Source organism: Carcharhinus amblyrhynchos, chromosome 19, assembly GCF_965287045.1.
Source record: "Carcharhinus amblyrhynchos chromosome 19, sCarAmb.v2.hapA, whole genome shotgun sequence".
In the NCBI taxonomy this organism is placed as follows: domain Eukaryota; kingdom Metazoa; phylum Chordata; class Chondrichthyes; order Carcharhiniformes; family Carcharhinidae; genus Carcharhinus; species Carcharhinus amblyrhynchos.
The window spans coordinates 10,545,076-10,567,279 of NC_137342.1; the positions used below are offsets into that span (position 1 = coordinate 10,545,076).

At 46.6% G+C, this 22,204-nt stretch overlaps 1 protein-coding gene across 1 annotated transcript in view; it reads right to left on the reverse strand.

The window, feature by feature from the left end:
- Positions 1-567: 567 nt before the first annotated feature.
- The window catches only part of arhgef39 (Rho guanine nucleotide exchange factor (GEF) 39), an 86,195-nt gene continuing 64,558 nt past the window's right edge, over positions 568-22,204 (reverse strand). The window contains exons 8-12 of the mRNA XM_080207816.1: positions 18,138-18,367; positions 15,877-15,965; positions 7,205-7,325; positions 6,943-7,046; positions 568-1,077 (exon numbers count right to left, since the gene is read on the reverse strand). Coding sequence (XP_080063942.1) covers positions 1,020-1,077; positions 6,943-7,046; positions 7,205-7,325; positions 15,877-15,965; positions 18,138-18,367 — 602 coding nt within the window. The 3' untranslated portion in view covers positions 568-1,019. The remainder of the gene's footprint in view (positions 1,078-6,942; positions 7,047-7,204; positions 7,326-15,876; positions 15,966-18,137; positions 18,368-22,204) is intronic.

Consider the following 22,204-nt stretch of genomic DNA (forward strand, 5'->3'; position numbering starts at 1 on the left):
GGGCGGGGGGGAGCTATAGTAGACCCAGAGGCTTTGGTCTCCCACCTCCCACCCCCATCCCCCCTAGCAATTGCAGGTCGCTTTTTGATGGTTCATTTACATTAAACTGGCAGGTAACACCACCTTTTGGCTATAATCCTGTGCATCATCACCATGTGGAAACACATGGTGACTGAGTTTATAAAGACAGCCAAACACATTGAACATCGTCAGAAGGTTCACCTCCTTAAATTCAACCCACGTCAACGAGTCTCTATTTCTAAATGCTCCTTTATATTAAAGTTAGCTTACCTCAGTGATTATGTGAGTGTAGCGCGGCAGTCCAAATTCCCACTGACTTGCAATTTGCTCAGGTGACTGATGTAAACAGACACTCATTTCCATTTTGGATTTAACTACCAACAAGGCGACAGCGCTCAGAACACGTCTTTCCCACCCTCCTGGCATTCAGTCAACACAGTAAAAAGTCTTACAACATCAGATTAAAGTCCAACAGGTTTTAACCCCAAGTCTAACCTGTTGGACTTTAACCTGGCATCGAGAGACTTCTTACTGTGTTTACCCCAGTCCAACGCCGGCATCTCTACATCATTCAATCAACAAGCAGGAAGAAAGAGGTAGGATTGAATTGGATTAATGGCTTGATCCTCGAAGCCCGGTCTGGTGGATTTCAAGGCCACTCACCCGTGGAATGGCGGGTTAGCACCTGGATTTTAACACCGGCTGTCTGGTTTCCCTTCATCCCCGCAACCTTCATGGTGCTCTACACGACACAACAGCAGCAGGAGGTCACAGAACAAAACCATTGGCAGGCTTCAAGAGGAGCTTCTTTCTGTCAATCTGGCCAAGTCTTCATGTTGGCTCCAAACCATCAGTTCCAGTTTCGCCTCCTGGAACATTACTTCAAACCGGTCACCTCAGCTTGATGGGGAAGAATCCGTTATATGAATACAACACACAAAAAAAACACACACGTTCTGTACAAAATGAGGTCCAGTCCTTGTTGGTCAGCAGTAACTTTACAGAATGATACAATTGGTGCCCGCCTGCTCCGTTCTGGGACCAGCATCTTGGGGCCTAGAAAAGTCAGAGAGGCTTTCCTTAACAAAATTGACATGGTTACACATGTTACTAAACAGAGCGCATTGCGAATATTACCACCCAGCTGAAATACAGTGTCACGGAGTTTTACAGTGCAGAAAGAGACCCTTTGGCCCATTGTGACTGCACCTGCCAACAAACACCTATTCCTTCTAATTCCATTTTCCAGCACTTGGTCTGTAGCCTTGTATGTTGTGGCATTTCAAGTGCTCGTCTAAATTCTTCTTAAATGTTGTGAGGGTTCCTCCTCTACCACCCTTTTAGTCAGTGAGTTCCAGATTCCCACCACCCTATTATTATCTCTTTTATTATTTGTTAGTGTCACAAGCGGCCTCACATTGCAAAGTTACTGTGAAAATTCCCTGGTCACCAGTCTGGCCCCTGCTCGGGTACACCGAGGGGGAACTTCGCATGGTCAATGCAGCTAACTGGCACATCTTTCGGACTGTGGGGGGAATCGGAGCATCAGGAGGAAACCCATGCAGACATGGGGAGAATGTGCAAACTCCACCCGGGAATCAAACCCGGGTCCCTGGCACCGTGAGGCAGCAGTGCAAAGGTTTTTCTTCAAATCTCCTCTAAATATCCTGCCCTTTATTTTAAATCTATGCCCCCTGGTTATTGACTCTTCCACTAAGGGGAGAGGTTTATTTCTATCTATCCTGTCTATGTCCCTCATAATTTTATTCACCTCAGTCAAGTCCCCTCCACACTTGAGCCTTCTCTGCTCCAGGGAAAACAACCCCAGCCCAAGGAGCCCTACCTATTTGATTTGATTTATTGTCACATTTATTATAAACTGACAAGTATTGTTTCTTGCACACTATACAGACAAGGCATATCGTTCATACAGAAGGAGGGGGGACCGCGCAGAATGTAGTGTTACATTCATAGCTACGATGTAGAGAAAGGTGTAGAGAAAGTGCCTCACACAATGATTCTGGTTTCTTTCAACATTTTCCTCCACTCTCAAAGTCACTGGTTATCTGCTATGGTTTTGGCTCAAACACTCCAAAGGTGGAAAAGTGGATAAGTTTCAGAAACACAGAGGAAGGAGAGGACGGATTAACAGCTGAACCTGGCTTTGGCCTCACATGGTGCCCACGCACAAGGAATTCCAACACTGATAACTTTGGGCAGCGGAACATTATCTGAATTCCCAGCTCTCCAACGTGGTTCCATTAAATTGAATTGCAGTGATCCTCGACCACTCTGACCCAAATGAACTAACGGAGCACAGACCAGAGACTGAACCTAGGAATTTCCCGGCTACCAGTGGCCCGGATAATTTCTTGTGTGAACTTGAGCCACTGAGCAGCAGAAGGCGTTGAAACATGACTGCAAAAGTCTCTTGGATCATTCTGTCAGGAGACTGAAACAAGGAACAAAGGTAGAAACAAGTGTAAGCCAACGTGACCTCACAAACTATTGGGGGAATGTGCCGGCTGTGTAAGCACCTAACTCATACCTTCTAAACATCGTCTGGGTAGACAATCTGCGTGGCCAATACATTTTGTTTGCATCCAGGAAAGATCCCGAGGGTCTGTCAGATGGCTGGCTATTTGGGCCCCTGCTGTGGGCTGCTGGAACCTATTCAAAGCAACACTCAAGTCACAATGATCCAACAGCATCTTTGGCAGTGCCTTCTAAGCAGCAACACTCATCATTAGAATTCCCAGTGAGTCAAGTTGCCAACAGTCGGAAGGTTTTGCACTGCAAGAACTCAGGAAAGGTCAGAGCGTCAAATTAGGCTCCAGGTAACACTGCAATTACGGTTTGTGCCGGAAAACTGCATGGTTCCCACTCCTAAAGGCTAAACTCCTGCTGCGGTAATCTGGTTCACTGGGGAGGCGATGGCCCAGTGGTATTACTGCTTGACTACTAATCCAGAAACTCAGCTAATGTTCTGGGGACCTGGATTCAAATCCTGCCATGGCAGATGGTGGAATTTGAATTCAATAAAAATATCTGGAATTAAGAATCCCAATTACTATTGTTGGGAAAACCCATCTGGTTCACTAATGTCCTTTAGGGAAGGAAACCTGCTGTCCTTACCTGGTCTGGCCTACATGTGGGTGGCACGGCGGCAGCGGTTAGCACTGTTACCTCACAGCACAGGAACCTCGGTTTGATTCCCTGCTTGGGTCACTGTGTGGAGTTTGCACATTCTCCCCGTGTCTGCACAGGGTTTCCTCCGGGTGATCCGGATTCCTCCCATAGTCCAAAAAAAGCACAGGTTAGGTTGATTGGCCATGCTAAATTGCCCCTTAGTGCCAGGGGATTAGCAGGGTAAATATGTGGCGTTATGGGGATAGGGCCTGGGTGGGATAGCTGTCGGCACAGGCTCGATGGGCCGAATGGCTTCCTTCTGCACTGTATGGATTCTATGGTTCTATGACTCCAGAGCCACAGAACTGTAGTTGACTCCCCACTGCCTTCAGGCAACTAGGGATGGGCAATAAATGCTGAAAAGCCAGCGTCGCTAGTGAACGAGAATGAAGAGAGAAAAAAAATCTGCTTTCAAATGCATAAAATCCTGACAGTACAGGAGGAGGCTATTCTGCACCAACTCTGGATTACTAGTTCCCTGGGATTAAATCCACAGGCAACTGGAGTATGAGCTTCATACAGGACAGGCCAAAAAACTACACTATTCGACTAGCCAATATTTTGATTCGGAAAATTCTACACATGGTGATGATTCTCTTCAGAGTTGCATCAACATGGTTAATAAGTTTGCAGATGACACCAAGATTGGTGGCATAGTGGACAGTGAAGAAGGTTGTCTCCGATTGCAACGGGATCTTGATCAGTTGGGCAAGTGGGCTGGCGAATGGCAGATGGAGTTTAATTTAGATAAATGCAAGGTGCTGCACTTTGGTAGATTGAACCAAGGCAGTATTTACTCAGTTAATGATAGGGTGCTGGGGACAGTTACGGAAAAAGAGATCTAGGGATACAGGGTCAAAGCTCCTTGAAAGTGGAGTCACAGGTAGACAGAGTGGCGAAGGCAGCATTCAGCATGCTTCGTTTCATTGGTCAGGGCATTGAAAACAGGAGTTGGGACGTCTTGTTGAAGTTGTACAAGACATTGGTAAGGCCACACTTAGAATACTGCGCACATTTCTGGTCACCCTATGACAGAAAGGATATTATTAAACTAGAAAGAATAAGGAAAAGATTTACTAGAACGTTACCAGGACTTGGTGGTTTGAGTTATAAAGAGAGGCTGAATAGACTGGAGGTCTATAAAATAATGAGGCGCATAGATCAGCTAAATAGTCAATATCTTTTCCCAAAGATAGGGAGTCTAAAACGAGAGGGCATAGGTTTAAGGTGAGAATGGAGAGGTACAAAAAGGTCCAGAGGGGTATTTTTTTCACACAGAGCGTGGTGAGTGTCTAGAACAAGCTGCCAGACATAGTAGTAGAGGCAGGTACAATTTTGCCTTTTAAAAAGCATTTAGACAGTTACATGGCTAAGATGGGTATAGAGGGATAGGTGCCAAGGGCAGGCAACTGGGACTAGCTTAGTGGTTAAAAAAGGGGCAGCATGGTCAAGTTGGGCCAAAGGACGTGTTTCCATGCTGTAAACCTCTATGACTCTATAACATGACCCTCTAATGGGTGACCACACAATGAAAACCAATGACCCGATGGTTCAATTTATAGTGTGGGCAAAACAAGGGCTGTTCTCCTTCAAGCAGAGAAGTTTATGAGGTGATTTGATAGAGATGTTTAAAATCATGTAACGTTCAGATAAATTCAATCAAGAGGGATATGTATCTGATGGCTGAAGGGCTGATAACAAATGGGCAAAAAAACCCAGAAACTGCATGAGGATTTATTATTTCATGTAGGAACAATTGAAATGGGATTGAAGGTGGATAAATCTCCAGGTCCTGATAAACTTCATCCCATGGAGGATGAAGTGACCCTGGAAATAGTAGATCCACTGGTGGTTACCTTCTAAAATTCTTTGGACTATAGAATAGATCCTACAGATCGGAGGGTAGCTAATGTAAACCCACTGTTCAAAAAAGGACGAGGAGAGAAAACAGGGAACTATAGACCAGTGAGCCTAAAATTGGTACTGAGGAAGTCGCTAGGGCCTATTATCAAGGATTTCATAGCTCAGCATTTGGAAGGCAGTGGTACAATCAAATAAAGTTAGCACAGATTTACAGCAGGAAAATCATGCTTGATGAATCTATTGGAATTTTTTTTGAGGATGTAACTGGTAGAGTTGATCAAGGAGAACCAGTGGATGTGGTTTATTTAGACTTTCAGAAGGCTTTTGACAAGGTCTTACATAGCAGACTACTGCGTAAAGTTAAAGTGCATGGGATTGCAGGTAATGTCTTGGAATTGGTAGAAGGCTGGTTAGCAGATAGGAAGCAAAGAATTGGCATAAGTGGGTCTTTTTCTGATTGACAGTCAGTGAGTAGTGGGGTTCCGCAGGGATCTGTGCTAGGACTCCAACTGTTCACATTATGTATTAATGATTTGGAATAGGGAACAAAATGTAGTATCTCCAAATCTGCAGATGATACAGAGTTAGGTGGGAGGATGAGCTGTGAGGAGGATACAGGGATGCTTCAACATGATTTGGACAGACTGAGTGTATGTGCATCCACATGGCAGATGCAGTATAATGTGGATAAATGTGAGATTATCCACTTTGGCAGCAATAATAGGAATAAATTATTACTTGAATGGGTGTAAATTGAGAGGCGGATACTCAACAAGACCTTGGAGGGCTTGTACATCAGTCGCTAAAAGCAAGCATGCAGGTACAGCAGGCAGTAAAGAAGGCAAATGGTATGTTGGCCTTCATAGCAAGAGATTTGAGTACAGAGATAGGATGTTTTGCTGCAATTATATACAACGTTGGTGTAGCCACATCTGGAGTGTGCAGTTTTGGAGTCCTTATCTGTGGAAGGATGTCTTTACGATAGAAGGAGTACAGCGAAGGTTTACCAGGCGGATTCCTGGGATGGCAGGTCTGTCATATGAGGAATAGAATTATATTCCTTGGGGTTTACAAGAGTGAGAGGGGATCTCATAGAAACGTATAAAATCCTAACAGGCTTAGACAGGGTAGATTCAGAAAGGGTGTTCTCAATGCTGGAGGAGACCAGGACTAGGGGTGATAGTTTGAGGATAAGGGGTAAACATTTTAGAACTGAGGTGAGGTGAAATTTCTTCACCCAGAGGGTGGAGAACGTGGGGAATTCACTACCACACAATGTAGTTGAGGCCAAAAGGTTGTATGATTTCAGGAATAAATGGGGCTGAAGGGATATAGGGAGGAGGGGACGGATCAGGATATTGAATTCGACCATCAGCCATGATCAAGATGAATACGGCAGCCCCAGAAAAACAGGCACTGCAGACACGGCAGACTAAACAGTGACACTGCAGTCTAGAAAACTGGCGCCGCAAACACTGGAGTCCAGAAACCGGCGCCGCAGATATCGCAGTCCAGAAAGTGACAGATATTGCCGACACCACAGATATTGCAGACTAGAAGTCATCAGGGCAGATATTGCAGTTGGCACTGCAGTTATTGCCGAATGGAAAGGGGCAGTGCCAGATTTAAAGTCAGTTGTGTGTGCTTTGGAGCCATCTGGTGGAAATATTATCCATGTGCTGGAAGCCTTTCAAAATTCAGAAAACCTTTCGTTGAAGTAAACTGTTCCAAGTTGAACGGAGCCCCCGGAACACACCGGTGGGATGTAGGATTAATATAACAGCTTGAGTACATTCAGAGAAAGGGCTAAGCGGCGTACAGCAATGACACAAAACCTTTCAAATAAAGGATGGATTTAGATTACAGAACCTCGTAGCAGCGTTCGGCTCCAGTCGAATTCGTTTCGCTGCTGTCCACTCATTCACAGGCTGGCTCTTTGCATTCATATCCTTCAGTTGGTGCTGATCAGCATTCTGTCAGAAGAGGAACAATAGGAGATTGATTACTATCTGGGAGTATTAACCCTGCATTACCCATGTACTCACAAGCTTCCTCCAGTCACAAACAATAAACTCAAAGAGTTGGAAGTGGCAGCTTTAATTGCCCTACATTTCCAGAAATGAATCCTTACCAAGCTTCTCTTGTTTCCACTTTTAGGGGGAATCGAGTGGATTTCCGTTGCCGTTGGCCGGATGGGTCTCCTTGCTAGGTTATCCTTCCGCTTGATGAAGATTGATCGAGATCTCAGCTGTCTGTGACATTGCAAATGAAAGAAGACCGGCTTAATTGAAAATATATTGTTGCATCTCTTCTTGCTGCTGAATAGTGGATGAAGCAAGGCAGGCCGTAGGGAACACATTGAGCTGCAAATTCAGGACAGGCCTGTTCCCCCGGGTCAGAAATCTTCACTTTGGAAGGTCAGAGCTCAATGTAAGCTCTCAGGGTGGCAAAACGTTTTCTAACGTTAGGGGTCAAGTATAGGCACGACCGTGGGTTTGGAAGGTGCTGTCTAGAGTGACACAGTGGCTAGAATTGCTGCCTCACAGCATCAGGGACCCGGGTTCAATTCCAGCCTCAGGTCTCTGTCTGGGTGGGGCTTGCATGTCCTCCCCACGTCTACGTGGGTTTTCTCTGGATGCTCCGGTTGCCTCGCGCAGTCCAAAGATGTGCAGGTTAGGTGGATTGGCCGTGATTAATTGACCCTCATGTTAAGAGGCTTGGCAGGGTAAATATGTGGGGTTATGGGGATAGGGCCTGGGTGGGGTAGTGGTCAGTGCAGACTCAATGGGCCAAATGGCCTCCTTCTCAGTGTGGGGATTCTATGATTCTAATAAACCTTGGTGAGCTCCTACTGCACGTTTTTTTAGATAGTACATACGGCTGCTAATGTGGATCTGTGGTGGAGGGGTTGATGTTTGTGGAAGGGTTACAAATCAAGTGGGCTGCTTTGTCCTGGATGGTGTTGAGCTTCGAGTGCTGTAGGAGCTGCAGCCATCCAGGCAAGTAGAAAGCATTCTATCACAGGTCTGACATTTGCCTTGTAACTGATGGACAGCTTGGGGGGGGGGGGGGGGCGTGTGAGGAGAGGGAGTTACTTGTTGCAGGATTCCCAGCCTCGGATTTGCTTTTGTAACCATAGTATTTAGATAGCTAGCTAGCCATCTAGGACAAGAGCAGCAGATACCTGGGGGAACACCAACACCTGTAAGTTCCTCTTCAAGTCACTCACCATCATGACTTGGAAATATATTGCCGTTCCTTTACTGAATCAAAATCCTGAAATGCCCTGCCGAACAGCACTGTGGGTGTACCTATACCTATACAGAGGTTCAAGACGACAGTTCACCACCACTTTCCCCAGAGCAATTAAGGATGGGTAATATCTGCTGGTCTAGCCAGCGATACCCACATCCCATAAATCCCATCTACCTGCTTCAGTGGATATAAACGATTCCACGGTACTATTTCAAAGAAGAAAAGGGGAGTTACCCCCACCCTCACCTAATAATTATTCCTCAGGCAACATCACAGAAACGTGAGGAGTAGGCCAGCAGGCCCTTCAAGCCTGCCCGCCATTGAATACAATCATAGCTGATCTATACAGGCCTCAACTCCTTTTCTGTATCATTTCCCCGTAGCCCTCTATCTCTGGATCTATCCGATATTTATCCATCTCCACTTTAAATACTTCTAATGATCCAGCCTCCACCACCCTTCGGGGCAGAGAATTCTAGAGATTTACCACCCTTTGCGAGAAGAAATTTCTCCGTACCTCAGTTTTAGATAGCCAGCCTTTACCTTGTAGCTATGTCCCTTTGTTAGAAGCTCCCACAAGTGTAAACATCTGACCGTCTACCCGGTTAAGCTCCCCCCAGGACCTTATGATGCGACTTCATCCTGAAATCGTAAAATCCTGCCCGAGGTCAATGGACATTTCCATCGTCTGCCTCTCACCTGCTCCAATTCTATTGCTGACAGGGTGGTAAAATTCCAGCCTTTATGTCTCACTCTTTTAAACTCCGAGGAATATAGACCCAGACTATTTGGTCTCTCCAGATAGGACAATTCCCTCATCCCAGGAATTCATCTGGTGAGCCTCCTTTGGACTGCCTCCACTGTTATGATGTCCTTTTTTAGATAAGGGGACCAAAACCATACGCAGGATTCCAGGTGCGGCCTCACCAACACCCTGTACGATTGCAACAAAACCTCCTTATTCTTAAACTTCAACTCCTTTGCAATAAAGGTCAAAATGCCTTCTTAATTACTTGTTGGACCTGTTTGCTAGCTTTGCACGCTTCATACACCTAGATCCTTCTGAATTTCAATCACCTGCAGTCTCTCTCCATTTAGATAATAATCCGTCTTTTCATTCATCTGACCGAAATGCATGACCTCACACTTCCCTCACATAAAAACAGGTTAGTGATTATAGCAAAGCTATTGGTATGAGCTGGCTGTGTGCAAATTACTGCTGCGTTTCCTACATTGCAGCAGTGACTATACTTTAAAAAGTGTCGAGTATTGGTCCCCTTATTTATAAGGGGAGATGCGTTAAAAAACAGTTCAGCAAAGGTTTATTACCCTAATCCCAGGAATGGGCTGCTTGCCTTATAAGGAACGTTTCGACGGGTTACACATCTATCCATTACTTTTATAAAGTAAGAGGCAACTAGATTGAAACTTTTGTGGGATCTTGACAGGATGGGTGCGGATAGGATGTTTCTTCTTGTGAGTGAATCAAGAACTAGGGGTCCTTGTCTATATAAAACAGAAGGTTGTCAATTTAAGACACGGATGATGAGAACTTCTTTCTCTTAGAAGTCTCTGGAACTCCCTTCCTTAAAAAGCCGCGGAAGAAGAGTCCTTGAATATCTCAAAGGTGGAGCTAGATAGATTCTTCATGAAGAAAGGGGCAAGAGGTTCTCAAGGATAGGTGGGAGGTTACAGTTAGATCAGCAATGATCTTACTGAATGATGGAACAAGCTCAAAAGGTCAAGTGCTCTCCTCCTGCTCCCAGTTTGCATATATTTACTTCATTGGCCGTAAAGTGCTTTGAGATATTTGGTGGTTTTGTAAAGTGCCACTTCAACACAAGTCTTTGCTTTCCTTTCAAGTAATTGATGGTAGCACTAACAGTGAAAAACACCCTCCTGTTCTGCACTGGAGGATCAGGCTAAATGGCGCACTCAAGTCCAGGAGTGAGAGCAAGCTCTCAAACATAAGAGTGCTCTCACTGAGGCAGGTTGACACTCAAAAAATGAGTACCATGACAAAAGCAAAATCAATATTTAAATTGTGTGTCTTTACTGGTTTCTGCAGGTAAAGAAAAGCCTGCCATTTAATCAAGTTTATAGCTAGAAAGAGGGTTCAATTCCAGCTTTAAATATTATGGTAGCAGAGTAGTTATGTTGCTGGAACTGTACTTCCCAGAACTTATTACAAAATTCATTCGTGGGACATGGGTTTCGCTGGCTGGCCAGTATTTATTGCCCATCCCTAGTTGCCCTTGGAGGGCAGTTGAGAGTCAACCACATTGCCGCGGCTCTGGAGTCACATGTAGGCCAGACCAGGTAAGGACGGCAGATTTCCTTCTCTAAAGGACATTAGTGAACTAAATGGGTTTTTCCACCAATTGACAATGGTTTTATGGTCATCAGTAGATTCCCAATTCCAGATACTTCTTCTTGAATTCAAATTCCACCGTCTGCCGTGGTGGGATTCAAACCCGGGTCCCCAGAACATTAGCTGAGTTTCTGGATTAATATTCTAGCAATAATACCATTAGGCTATTGCCTCTCCAGTTCAAATCCCAGCATGGCATTTTGAATTCAGTTTCAAAATAAAGTCTGGAATTCATGTGGGATCAGTAAAAGTGACTATTGTTATATAAAAAAAAGCTGGTTCGCCTATTTCCTTTCGTTAAAGTGAAGTTTATTTATTTGCGTCACAAGTAGGCTTTCATTAACACTGCAATGAAGTTACTGTGAAAATCCCCTAGTCGTCACACTCCAGCACCTGATCAGGTACACTGAGGGAGAATTTAGCATGGTCAATGCACCTAACCAGCATGTTTTTCAGATTGTGGGAGGAAACCTGAGCACCCAGAGGACACCAACACAGACACAGACAACGTGCAGACACCGTACAGTCAGTGGCCCAAGCAGGAATTGAACCTGGGTCCCTGGAGCTGTGAGGCAGCAGTGCTAACCACTGTTCCATCCTTTAGGGAATGACATCTGAAGCTCTTATCTGGTTTAACCTGTATGTGACTCCAATCCCTGCACCAATGTGATTAACACTTAACTACCCTCTGATGAGGTCAAACAAGCAGCACACAGACTATAGCAGTTCAGGACAAAGATCCTCCTCACCTTATCATTGAAGGGAGAGATGGACAATAAATGCCAGTCTTGCCACGTTGCCCACAGCCTGAGAATTAAGAATAGAACCACCCTTCTGTTTCTAATTTTCGCAAGCTGACACGATGGCCCAAATGGCCTCCTCTTGTGCCGTAACAATTGCATCACTTGATTAGAAAGGCAGTGCTTAGAGTTTAAACTGGCCAGCTAGCTAGGGTATTTAGGGTAGTTTTTTGCAATTGCCTTAATGACTTTATTTACTGTGAGTTACATAGAATGAAGAAAATTACAATTATATAGAACGAAGAAAATTACAGGCCCTTCGACCCTCCAAGCCTGCACGGACAGATTGAAGGGAATCCACTGACTGATTATTTACACACATTGGTCACACCATTGAGTACAAGAGTTGAAGTTGTACAAGGCATAGCTAAGGCCACACTTGGAATACTGTGTACAGTTCTTGTCACTATTATAGAAAGGATATTATTCAACTAGAAAGAGTGCAGAAAAGATTTACTAGGAAGCTACTGGGACTTGATGGTTTGAGTTATAAGGAGAGGCTGGATAGACTGGGATTATTTCCCTGCTGTGTAGGAGAGATCTTAGAGGTCTATAAAATAATGAGAGGCATAGAAAAGGTAGATAGTCAACATCTTTTCCCAAAGGTAGGGGAGTCTAAAACTAGAGGGCATAGGTTTAAGGTGAGAGGGGAGAGATACAAAAGAGTCCATAGGGGCAATTATTTCACACAGAGGGTGGAGAGTGTCTGGAATGAGCTGCCAGAGGTAATAGTGGAAGAGGGTACAATTTTGTCTTTTAAAAAGCATTGAGATAGTTACATGGATAAGATGGGTGAAGAGGGATATGGGCCAAACGTGGGCAATTAGGAAAATGGTAAAAACTGGGCAGCATGGACAAGTTAGGCCGAAGGGCCAGTTTTCATGTTGTGAACCTCTATGACATTATGAAACGCTGCTCTCCAGACAACACTGCACAGCAGTATTACGAAGTGTTGGCTTAGAACATCTGTTTTAGCTCATGTGGATTCCCGACCCTAATATATCACAGCTTGGTATGGCTTCTGGTCTCTATTCAAGGCCGCAAGAAACTATAAAGGTCGTGAATGGAGCCCAGCCTCTTTTCACTGCAGGGGATGGGGGGGCGAGGTCAGCATGGGGGAGGAGGGAGAGGAGAAGGGGAAAGGGAAGGTCAGCAGCGGGGTGGGGGGGGGAAAACGGGAGGTCAGCAAGGTGGGTTCAGCAGGATAGTCGAGTGGGTGGGCTCATGGTTGCTGGAGGAAGTTTGGATCAGTAGGGATGTGGGGGTGTTTGAATGGTAAGTGAGGGAGTTCCAGTGGACAGGTGGGAGGAGGCAACAGGAGTGTGGGATGAGATAGTTGGGATGGAGGTGAAGAGGAGTGGTGTGCGGTTGGAAAGATCGTCAGGAGGGTGGAGGGGTAGCGAGGGGGTGGGAGGGTGGAGGGGTAGCGAGGGGGTGGGAGGGTGGAGGGGTAGCGAGGGGGTGGGAGGGTGGAGGGGTAGCGAGGGGGTGGGAGGGTGGAGGGGTAGCGAGGGGGTGGGAGGGTGGAGGGGTAGCGAGGGGGTGGGAGGGTGGAGGGGTAGCGAGGGGGTGGGAGGGTGGAGGGGTAGCGAGGGGGTGGGAGGGTGGAGGGGTAGCGAGGGGGTGGGAGGGTGGAGGGGTAGCGAGGGGGTGGGAGGGTGGAGGGGTAGCGAGGGGGTGGGAGGGTGGAGGGGTAGCGAGGGGGTGGGAGGGTGGAGGGGTAGCGAGGGGGTGGGAGGGTGGAGGGGTAGCGAGGGGGTGGGAGGGTGGAGGGGTAGCGAGGGGGTGGGAGGGTGGAGGGGTAGCGAGGGGGTGGGAGGGTGGAGGGGTAGCGAGGGGGTGGGAGGGTGGAGGGGTAGCGAGGGGGTGGGAGGGTGGAGGGGTAGCGAGGGGGTGGGAGGGTGGAGGGGTAGCGAGGGGGTGGGAGGGTGGAGGGGTAGCGAGGGGGTGGGAGGGTGGAGGGGTAGCGAGGGGGTGGGAGGGTGGAGGGGTAGCGAGGGGGTGGGAGGGTGGAGGGGTAGCGAGGGGGTGGGAGGGTGGAGGGGTAGCGAGGGGGTGGGAGGGTGGAGGGGTAGCGAGGGGGTGGGAGGGTGGAGGGGTAGCGAGGGGGTGGGAGGGTGGAGGGGTAGCGAGGGGGTGGGAGGGTGGAGGGGTAGCGAGGGGGTGGGAGGGTGGAGGGGTAGCGAGGGGGTGGGAGGGTGGAGGGGTAGCGAGGGGGTGGGAGGGTGGAGGGGTAGCGAGGGGGTGGGAGGGTGGAGGGGTAGCGAGGGGGTGGGAGGGTGGAGGGGTAGCGAGGGGGTGGGAGGGTGGAGGGGTAGCGAGGGGGTGGGAGGGTGGAGGGGTAGCGAGGGGGTGGAGGGGTAGCGAGGGGGTGGGAGGGTGGAGGGGTAGCGAGGGGGTGGGAGGGTGGAGGGGTAGCGAGGGGGTGGAGGGGTAGCGAGGGGGCGGGAGGGTGGTGTCAGATGGGAAGTTGGCTCAATCAGTAGCGCAGTTATCCAGGAGTGGCTTCAAATCCTCCAACATTTCCTGGATAACTATTCTGGCGAGGCAGTCAGGACCGACTGAATTTGGTAATTTAATCAGAGTATTGGATGGCTCTGGGTGCAGGTTAATTGTCCACTGGACGTTTGAACTTCAAAGGCAATTGTCATGCTATCCTCCCTTGGAAATTCCGGGGGAGTGTGGGCACCCAACACATCTCTAGACTCCCCCACCTCAGCCCGGAGAATGGAAATTATGATTAAACATTAACTTGGCAAACAGAACATTTTAACTTTTAGTCAGGCTGTTTAATAACAACTGAATTTAGTCAAGTGAGGGATATAGTGGGGGCCAGCTATTATTAAAACCCCCAGTCCCACACGCAGGTGCGAGTATCAGATTGAACGGGAGCCCAGATTGGGGAACTTGTGCTCCAGATCCCTCCATAGCCATTTAAATTAAATTAATAAATCTTGTTTTATTTTAAACAACCATTAAGTGATTGTTTGGGCGGCACGGTGGTGCAGTGGTTAGCAAAACACCAGGGACCCGGGTTTGATTCCCAGCTTGGGTCATTGTTTGTGCAGAGTCTGCACGTTCTCCCCGTTTCTGCATAGGTTTCCTCCAGGTGCTCTGGTTTCCTCCTACAGTCCAAAGATGTGCGGTTTCGATGGATTGGCCATGCTAAATTGCCCCTTTGTGCCAAGGGAGCTAGCTAGGGAAATGCATGGGGTTAGGGCTTGGGTGGGAGTGTGGTTGGACCAGATTCAATGGGCCGAACAGTCTCCTTCTGCACTGTCGGATTCTAGGATTCAAACCTGTTGCTTTTTTGCAACATTGCAAAAAGGCATCTGGTTCACTTACTAGAAGGAAATCAGTTGTCTGGTCTACTTGTGACTCCAGACCCACAGCAATGTGGTTGACTCTTAACTGCCCTCTGAAATGGCCTAGCAAACCACTCAGTTCAAGGGTAATTAAGGTTGGACAACAAAGGCTGGCCTTGCCAGCGATGCCCACATCCAAAGTTTGTTTCCTGTTGCTCCAGTTAAAGGTACCACATCACTCGCCTTCTGCGCATGAAATGATAATCTGAATGACGCAATCAGTAGCAAGAAGCTATTGAAGACTCGAACAACACTGTTTCCAAATTAGACAATAACATTGTAAATTAAACACCACTGGACAAAATGGGAAGTAATTTAGCATTCCAGAGGTTAAAAATATTTCTGTCGCTGAGCAAGGCAGTATTAAATAAAGCATTAATTAACCTTAACTGTTTTGGGCCTTTTAAGCAAAACTTACAAGGTCTTGCTAACTCTGGTTAACAGATGTTCTGACAATACCATCTTTAACAAGGCAAGTAAAGGGAAACTTTTAACAAGATGCTCTCACTCTTGTAGCCAATCTGCTGCTTTACGCCCTGTGGTGCGCATTTTATAGCAGGTCTCTTTCAGGTGGAAGGGTTATGCAGACTTTCCGTCGGAAACAGAGTCTGCCAGAGGTTCAAACTGTGACCCTGCCGGCATGGATACAGCAGGGGTGACCTCGGTAATGACCAGTGTGCATCCAGCACGGAGCTGGTCAGTGCCAGCTGATTAAACTTTTAACAGCATCCCTTGTGCGATAAAGGGCAAAATGACAGCATTTCCCCATCGTCAATGTGTCTGTATAATAAACTAATTAGTAAACCACACAGTCTGTGGAGCTTTTAATGAGCACTATCAGCTGACTTCTGTAATAATAACCCACGTCTGGCCCCTTTTGGGATTCAATTAAGGGAAAGACTGTCATACGCTGAGTCTGGCTGATCAATGAATCCATTCCGACCTTTTGTCGGGAGTTCTCTGCAAGGTCAATGGCAGCAGTAAGGACAGCCAGCTTGCCAAACCTACCTACCCAATAGCAGCAGACAGACATCTGTACCAGTCATTGATGTCCTCCTGGTCACTCGACATCACGAGAAGCTTCTCCTCGGGAAAGGTGAGCTAAAAGACAGATTGTTTCAACAACAAGAAAAAAGGGGGCTGATTAGATGTGGCTTCCAGCGCCTGTGCCGTCTCAAAGCAGCCTTTCTGAACTTTTACGCAGAACCTGAACAAATTCTGACCGTCAACAAGGCAAAAGTCTTTCAATTTATTCTTTCTGCGGGTTCATCATGAAATATTCAAAACCATTTAGCGATGCAATTGCACGTTATCATCAATAACCATCATTGACATTTTAAATGTGCAGCAAAAATTAATCCCCCCTTCCCAGCCCGTCAAATAAAATCGCCTAACGACAATGGCATTTCTTCATTATAAAAATTAAAACAGCAACTTTGCGCCTTATGAGCAGGGGAATAAGAGGCCAACAAACACGTTTTACTCTTGGCCGGCAAGTTGTCCGGATTCCTTAGTAACACTCTCCATTAAAGTACAACAGTATCTGAGTGACCGTAACGAGACGGCCAGCTTAAAAAGGGAAGGCATTCTTGGTGTAAAATACATTCGCAATGCAGAACTCAAAATGAATAAAGATTTCAAGTGCGCTGTCATCAAAGGTATTATCTAATTATGAAGTTCATCGAACAGGCCAAGTGAAACTGTTGATAATATTAGTTCCCGGTCTCCCGGGAATACTTAAGATTTATGCACAAATAGATTTAGCGTCTGTGGAAACACAGTAATTAAGAATTTGTCAAGGAAATTTGACTCTCTGGGGCAGAAATTACATTGTAACACACAAACAGCATTGCACCAGCATTTGTACTGGGCATAATTCAGGTTGATTATTTATACATCAAAAGCAGCTGCGAGCTGCAATCTAAAATGAAAGCGCCGGCACATTACAGATTGTGGAGTCTACTGAATTCGCCTTCAAATCTGCGTGCAAAAGCTGGAAGATGCTTTCATGAGGCATTTCATTTTGCATATAAATTGGAGGGTAGATTGCGCCCCTGAATTTACTGCTGTCAAATCTAATTTCTCTTTAATTCTTCAAGCTAAGACGCGAGTGGCTCACAGTGCTGACTGCAATTTTCAATGCTTACAGGTAGCTTCCAGATTGATAATCTGCCTTTGAAAGAGAGAAAAAAAAAGAACATTGATATCATTGCACTATTACCCTATATGAATTTTGCTTCACCGGATAATAGGATGATGAAATGCCAGCAGAGTTATTAGAGAAAGCCAACTACTTAAATAAAGTGGTTGACAGAATTGGCAGAGACAGACTTGAGCACATAACGAGCTCCGAATGTTTAAGCTTCCCTGCAGGTGAGAAACTGAGATTCCACGCTTTCGCCTCTCAACATATACATTGTTAAAATCAATAAAATTATGCAATCCTTTTGTGTCTGCACTTCAGGCTTCATCTCTTGAAATTACTATCTGGCAATTACATGATGAATGAAATAGCTGAAACGAAATTGCCTTTGATATATACATGCAGGATGGTTAGCTAATTAATGCCCGGGTTTTTACTGAACTTCATACTTTGTAGCACTCTTGTAATGGAACAGGAACCCACTTCTTGTTTAATATAATCGCATTACTTTGCCGCGGTGCCAAGGAGTGACACGGTGGCCCAGTGGTTAGCACTGCAGCCTCACGGCGCCAGTGACCCAAGTTCAATTCTGGCCTTGGGTGACTGTCTGTGTGGAGTTTGCACATTCTCCCCGTGTCTGCGTGTGTTTCCCCCGGGTGCTCTGGTTTCCTCCCCCAGTCCAAAAGGTGTGCGGGTTGGGTTGATTGGCCATGCTAAATTGCCCCTTAGTGTCAGGGGGATTAGGACTGTAAATACGTGGGGTTATGGGGATAGAACCTGGGTTGAATTGTTGTTGGTGCAAGCTTGATGGGCCAAATGGCCTCCTTCTGTACTGTAGATTCTATCAAAGTAACCGTACTCATTGCTAGGACTTCTGCAGAACTTTGGGCGATAAAATCAAAGAAAAATAATTAGTAAGTGGTTTGCAAACTTAACAATTCTAACAGATTTGATTTATTTTCTGTAAAAAAACAGTTAGAGGGCGGCAACTTGGAACAAGCACTCTCAGTTCTGAGTGAAGTCAACAAGATTACAAAAATCACTGCTCTAGAAATCTGTGGAGACGTGTGAATCTTCCCAATGTGTGGAGTGAGTCAGTATTGAGTGAATGTTTCAAAACATCAACTTACACTAATCAGGCCCCCCTGACTCCTGGTGTGCCCGAAGACTTTCTCTACTGTGCCTTCGATCAAAGGGTAGGCCTTCTGCCAGGCAAACTTGTCCGAATGCACAGGGTGCAGTGGGTGGCAAGGTTTTGTCACCAGGAGGATGTCGGAAAACAGAAAGAACATTTTGTGCCTGAGTTCCTCGCCTTTAGGGGGCACAGTCGCCAGCCAGCCCTCACGAATGTACATCCTTCCTGTGATGAGACGGAGGAGGAAAGTTGTTAAAAACAAACTTTGTGTTAAATATGGGAAGTATAAAGGGCTTCCCGCTTCCCCTCTGTAGCTTCACTGGAGAGTGCAGGGGGTTTTCACCAAGGACCCTGCTTGTGAAAGGAAAGTCCACTCAAAGGCAAGAATCAAAGAGAAACTTCTCATCAATCAACACAATTGAGCTCGCTGGTTCGCTTTATCTCACCTTTATTCTTAACCACTATCTGCCCAAATGCAGCTTAAAATTTCTCTGTGAAACAGCAAACATACATATTTTGATGAGACCTTTGAAATAACGGAGCAGCATGACATCCGATTCTGCAATTGTGCCAAAGATCTACAGAGCTGACTCCTCCAACTACTGATTGAGAACTTTCATTTATACAGCGCCTTTCATAACGTCGCACCTTCCCAAAGCCCGTGATGTTCTTTTGAACTTTAGCCTCTGTTGTAATGTAGGAAACAATACCGTCAAGTGGCACACTCCCACACACAGGAGTGTGATAAAGAGAAGAGAAGCCGTTTTGGTAATATCTGATGGAGAGAGAAATACTGGACAGGACAGGACAGCAGGGAGAGTGCCCCTGATATTCGTCAAAATAATGGCACGGATCTTGCGCGCCCACCCGCAGCTCACCATTCAGTGCTGCACTGCGTCAATACTGGAGTGTCAGCCTGAGTAGGGTGTTCAAATCTGGACTGGGTCTTCAACCGATAACTTTCTGATTCACAGGCGAGAGTGATCATAACGAAGCTAAGGCAGACTCCTATGTTACATGCTCCATTAACACCTCTTGTGGTCGATAAAGGATAATCCTGTGCTCATAGAAGGGGACTTGCACTTTAAGAGAATTTAAATCAGAGATACAGCGATCAGAGATTCTGCTATGAATTCTCCAATCAGCAGCTTCCAGTTGGGAGCGGTGGATGGTAGAATTAGCCTCACAATTGTCAGTTAAAGTTACTGTGCAGCACAAGCACGTGAACACTGTGACAACTGTCCTCAGAATCCCGACAGTGCAGAAGGCGGCCATTCGGCCCATCAGACCTGCACAGAGTGTCTGGCCCAGGCCCTCACTGCAGCCACATCCCCATAACCCCATTTAACATGGCTAACCTGCCCATCTTTGCACATTAAGGTCAATTTAGTATGGTCAATCCACCTAATCTACACATCTTTAGAGTGTGGGAGGAAAACCGAGCACCCAAAGGAAACTCACGCAGACATAGGGAGAACTTGAAAACACCACACAGGCAGTGACCCGAGGTTGGAATCGGACTCGAGTCCTTGGCGCTGTGAGGCAGCAGTGCTAACCACTGTGCTGACTGGTTCAGTGTGAGTATCTACCAACAGCATCATCTAAGCACAGTAAGAAGTATCACAACACTAAGTTAAAGTCAAACAGGTTTCTTTGATAGCAAACACCACTCGCTTTCGGAGCGCTGCTCCTTCGTCAGGTGAAATGGGAGTTCTGTTCACAAACAGGGCATATAAAGACACAAACTCAATTTACAGAATAATGATTAGAATGCGAGTCTTTACAGTTAATCAAGTCTCAAAGGTACAGACAATGTGAGTGGAGAGAACATTAAGCACAGGTTAAGGAGATGTGTATTGTCTCCAGACAGGGCAGTTAGTAGATTTTGCAAGCCCAGGCAAGTCGTGGGGGGGCTTACAGCTAGTGTGACATGAGCCCAACATCCCGGTTGAGGTCGTCCTCAAGTGTGCGGAACTTGGCTATCAGTCTCTGCTCAGCGACTCTGCTGTTCTCTTCCTGTTGGGGAACACTTCAGCAGTCACAGGCATTCGGCCTCTGATTTTCGGGTAAGCGTTCCTCAAGGCAGCCTTCGCAACACACGACAACGCAAAGTCGCTGAGTAGAGACTGATAGCCAAGTTCTGCACGAGGACGGCTTCAACCGGGATCTTGGGCTCAAGTTACACTATCTGTAACCCCCCATGACTTGCCTGGGCTTGCAAAATCTCACTAACTGTCCTGCCTGGAGACAATATACATCTCTTTAACCTGTGCTTAATGTTCTCTCCACTCACATTGTCTGTACCTTTAAGACTTGATTAGCTGTAAAGACCCACATTCCAATCATTATTCTGCAAATTGAGTTTGCGTCTTTATATGTCCTGTTTGTGAACAGAACTCCCACTCACCTGACAAAGGAACAGCACTCCGAAAGCTAGTGGTGTTTGCTACCAAATAAACCTGTTGGTCTTTAACCTGGTGTTGAGACTTCTTACTGTGTTTACCCCAGTCCAACGCTGGCATCTCCACATCATCATCTAAGCACAACAGACACCAAAACATCATGCTGACATGGACTAAAAGATTTGTGCGCAAGTGCAGGGAGAAGCTGAATAACTAAATGAACCTCAGTATGAATATAGGTCACATCCCAGTTAAGCCAAAGGTTGTTTTTTTCTTTAAGAAACCTCCTTTGCCCGTTTTGTCAAACAATAGATATAAAATACAGACAGCTCTGAAGAATGGGATTAAAGGCATAGAGGTTTATAGCATGGAAACAGGCCCTTTGGCCAAACTTGTCCATAGTCACTATTGCCCACATTTGGCCCACATCCCTCGATAGCCATCTTACTCATGTAACTGTCTAAACGCTTTTTAAAAGACAAAATTGTACCCGCCTCTACTACTACCTCTGGCAGCTTATTCCAGACACTCACCACCCTGTGTGTGAAAGTGGAATTCTATGAGGATGTGTCTAGTGTGGTGGATAGAGGGGAACCGGTGGATGTGGTGTTTCTCGATTTTCAGGAAGTGTTTGATAAGGTGCCGCACAAAAGGTTGTTACAGAAGGTTAGGGGGCATGGAGTTGGGGGTAAGGTGTTAGCGTGGATAAGGGATTGGCTGTCAAATAGGAGGCAGAGAGTAGGTGTCAATGGGTGCTATTCGGATTGGCGGTTGGTGACTAGTGGGGTGCCTCAGGGATCGGTGCTGGGGCCTCAGCTATTTACCATTTATATAGATGATCTGGAGGAGGGAACCGAGTGTAAGGTGTCGAAATTTGCTGATGACACAAAGATAGGTGGAACGGCAAATTGTGCGGAGGGTGTGGAAAGTCTGCAGAGGGATCTAGATAGGCTGAGTGAGTGGGCAAGGACCTGGCAGATGGAATACAATGTTGGCAAGTGTGAGGTTATCCACTTTGGTAGGAATAATGGTAGGAAGGACTACTACTTACAGGGCGAAAAGTTGCAGCATGCTACGGTGCAGAGGGACCTGGGGGTCCTTGTGCATGAGTCGCAAAAACCCAGCCTACAGATGCAGCAGGTGGTCAGGAAGGCAAATGGGATGCTGGCCTTCATAACGAGGGGGATTGAATATAAAAATAGGGAGGTCTTGCTGCAACTGTACGGGGCACTGGTGAGGCCGCAGCTGGAGTACTGTGTGCAGTTTTGGTCGCCGCACCTGTGCAAGGATATTTTGGCCTTGGAGGGAGTGCAGGGGAGGTTCACTAGGCTGATACTGGAGTTGAGGGGGTTGAGCTACGAGGAGAGGCTGAACAGACTGGGTTTGTACTCGTTAGAGTTTAGAAGGATGAGGGGTGATCTCATTGAGATGTATAAGATGATGAAAGGGATGGATAGGGTAGAGGTGGAGAGGTTCTTCCCGCTCAGAAAGGACAGCAGGACTAGAGGGCACAGCCTCAAGATAAGGGGGGGCAGTTTAGAATGGAATTGAGGAGGAACTTCTTCACTCAAAGGGTGGTGAATCTCTGGAATTCTCTGCCCGTTGAAGTGGTTGAGGCTACCTCGCTAAATATATTTAAGACGCGGGTCAATTGGTTTTT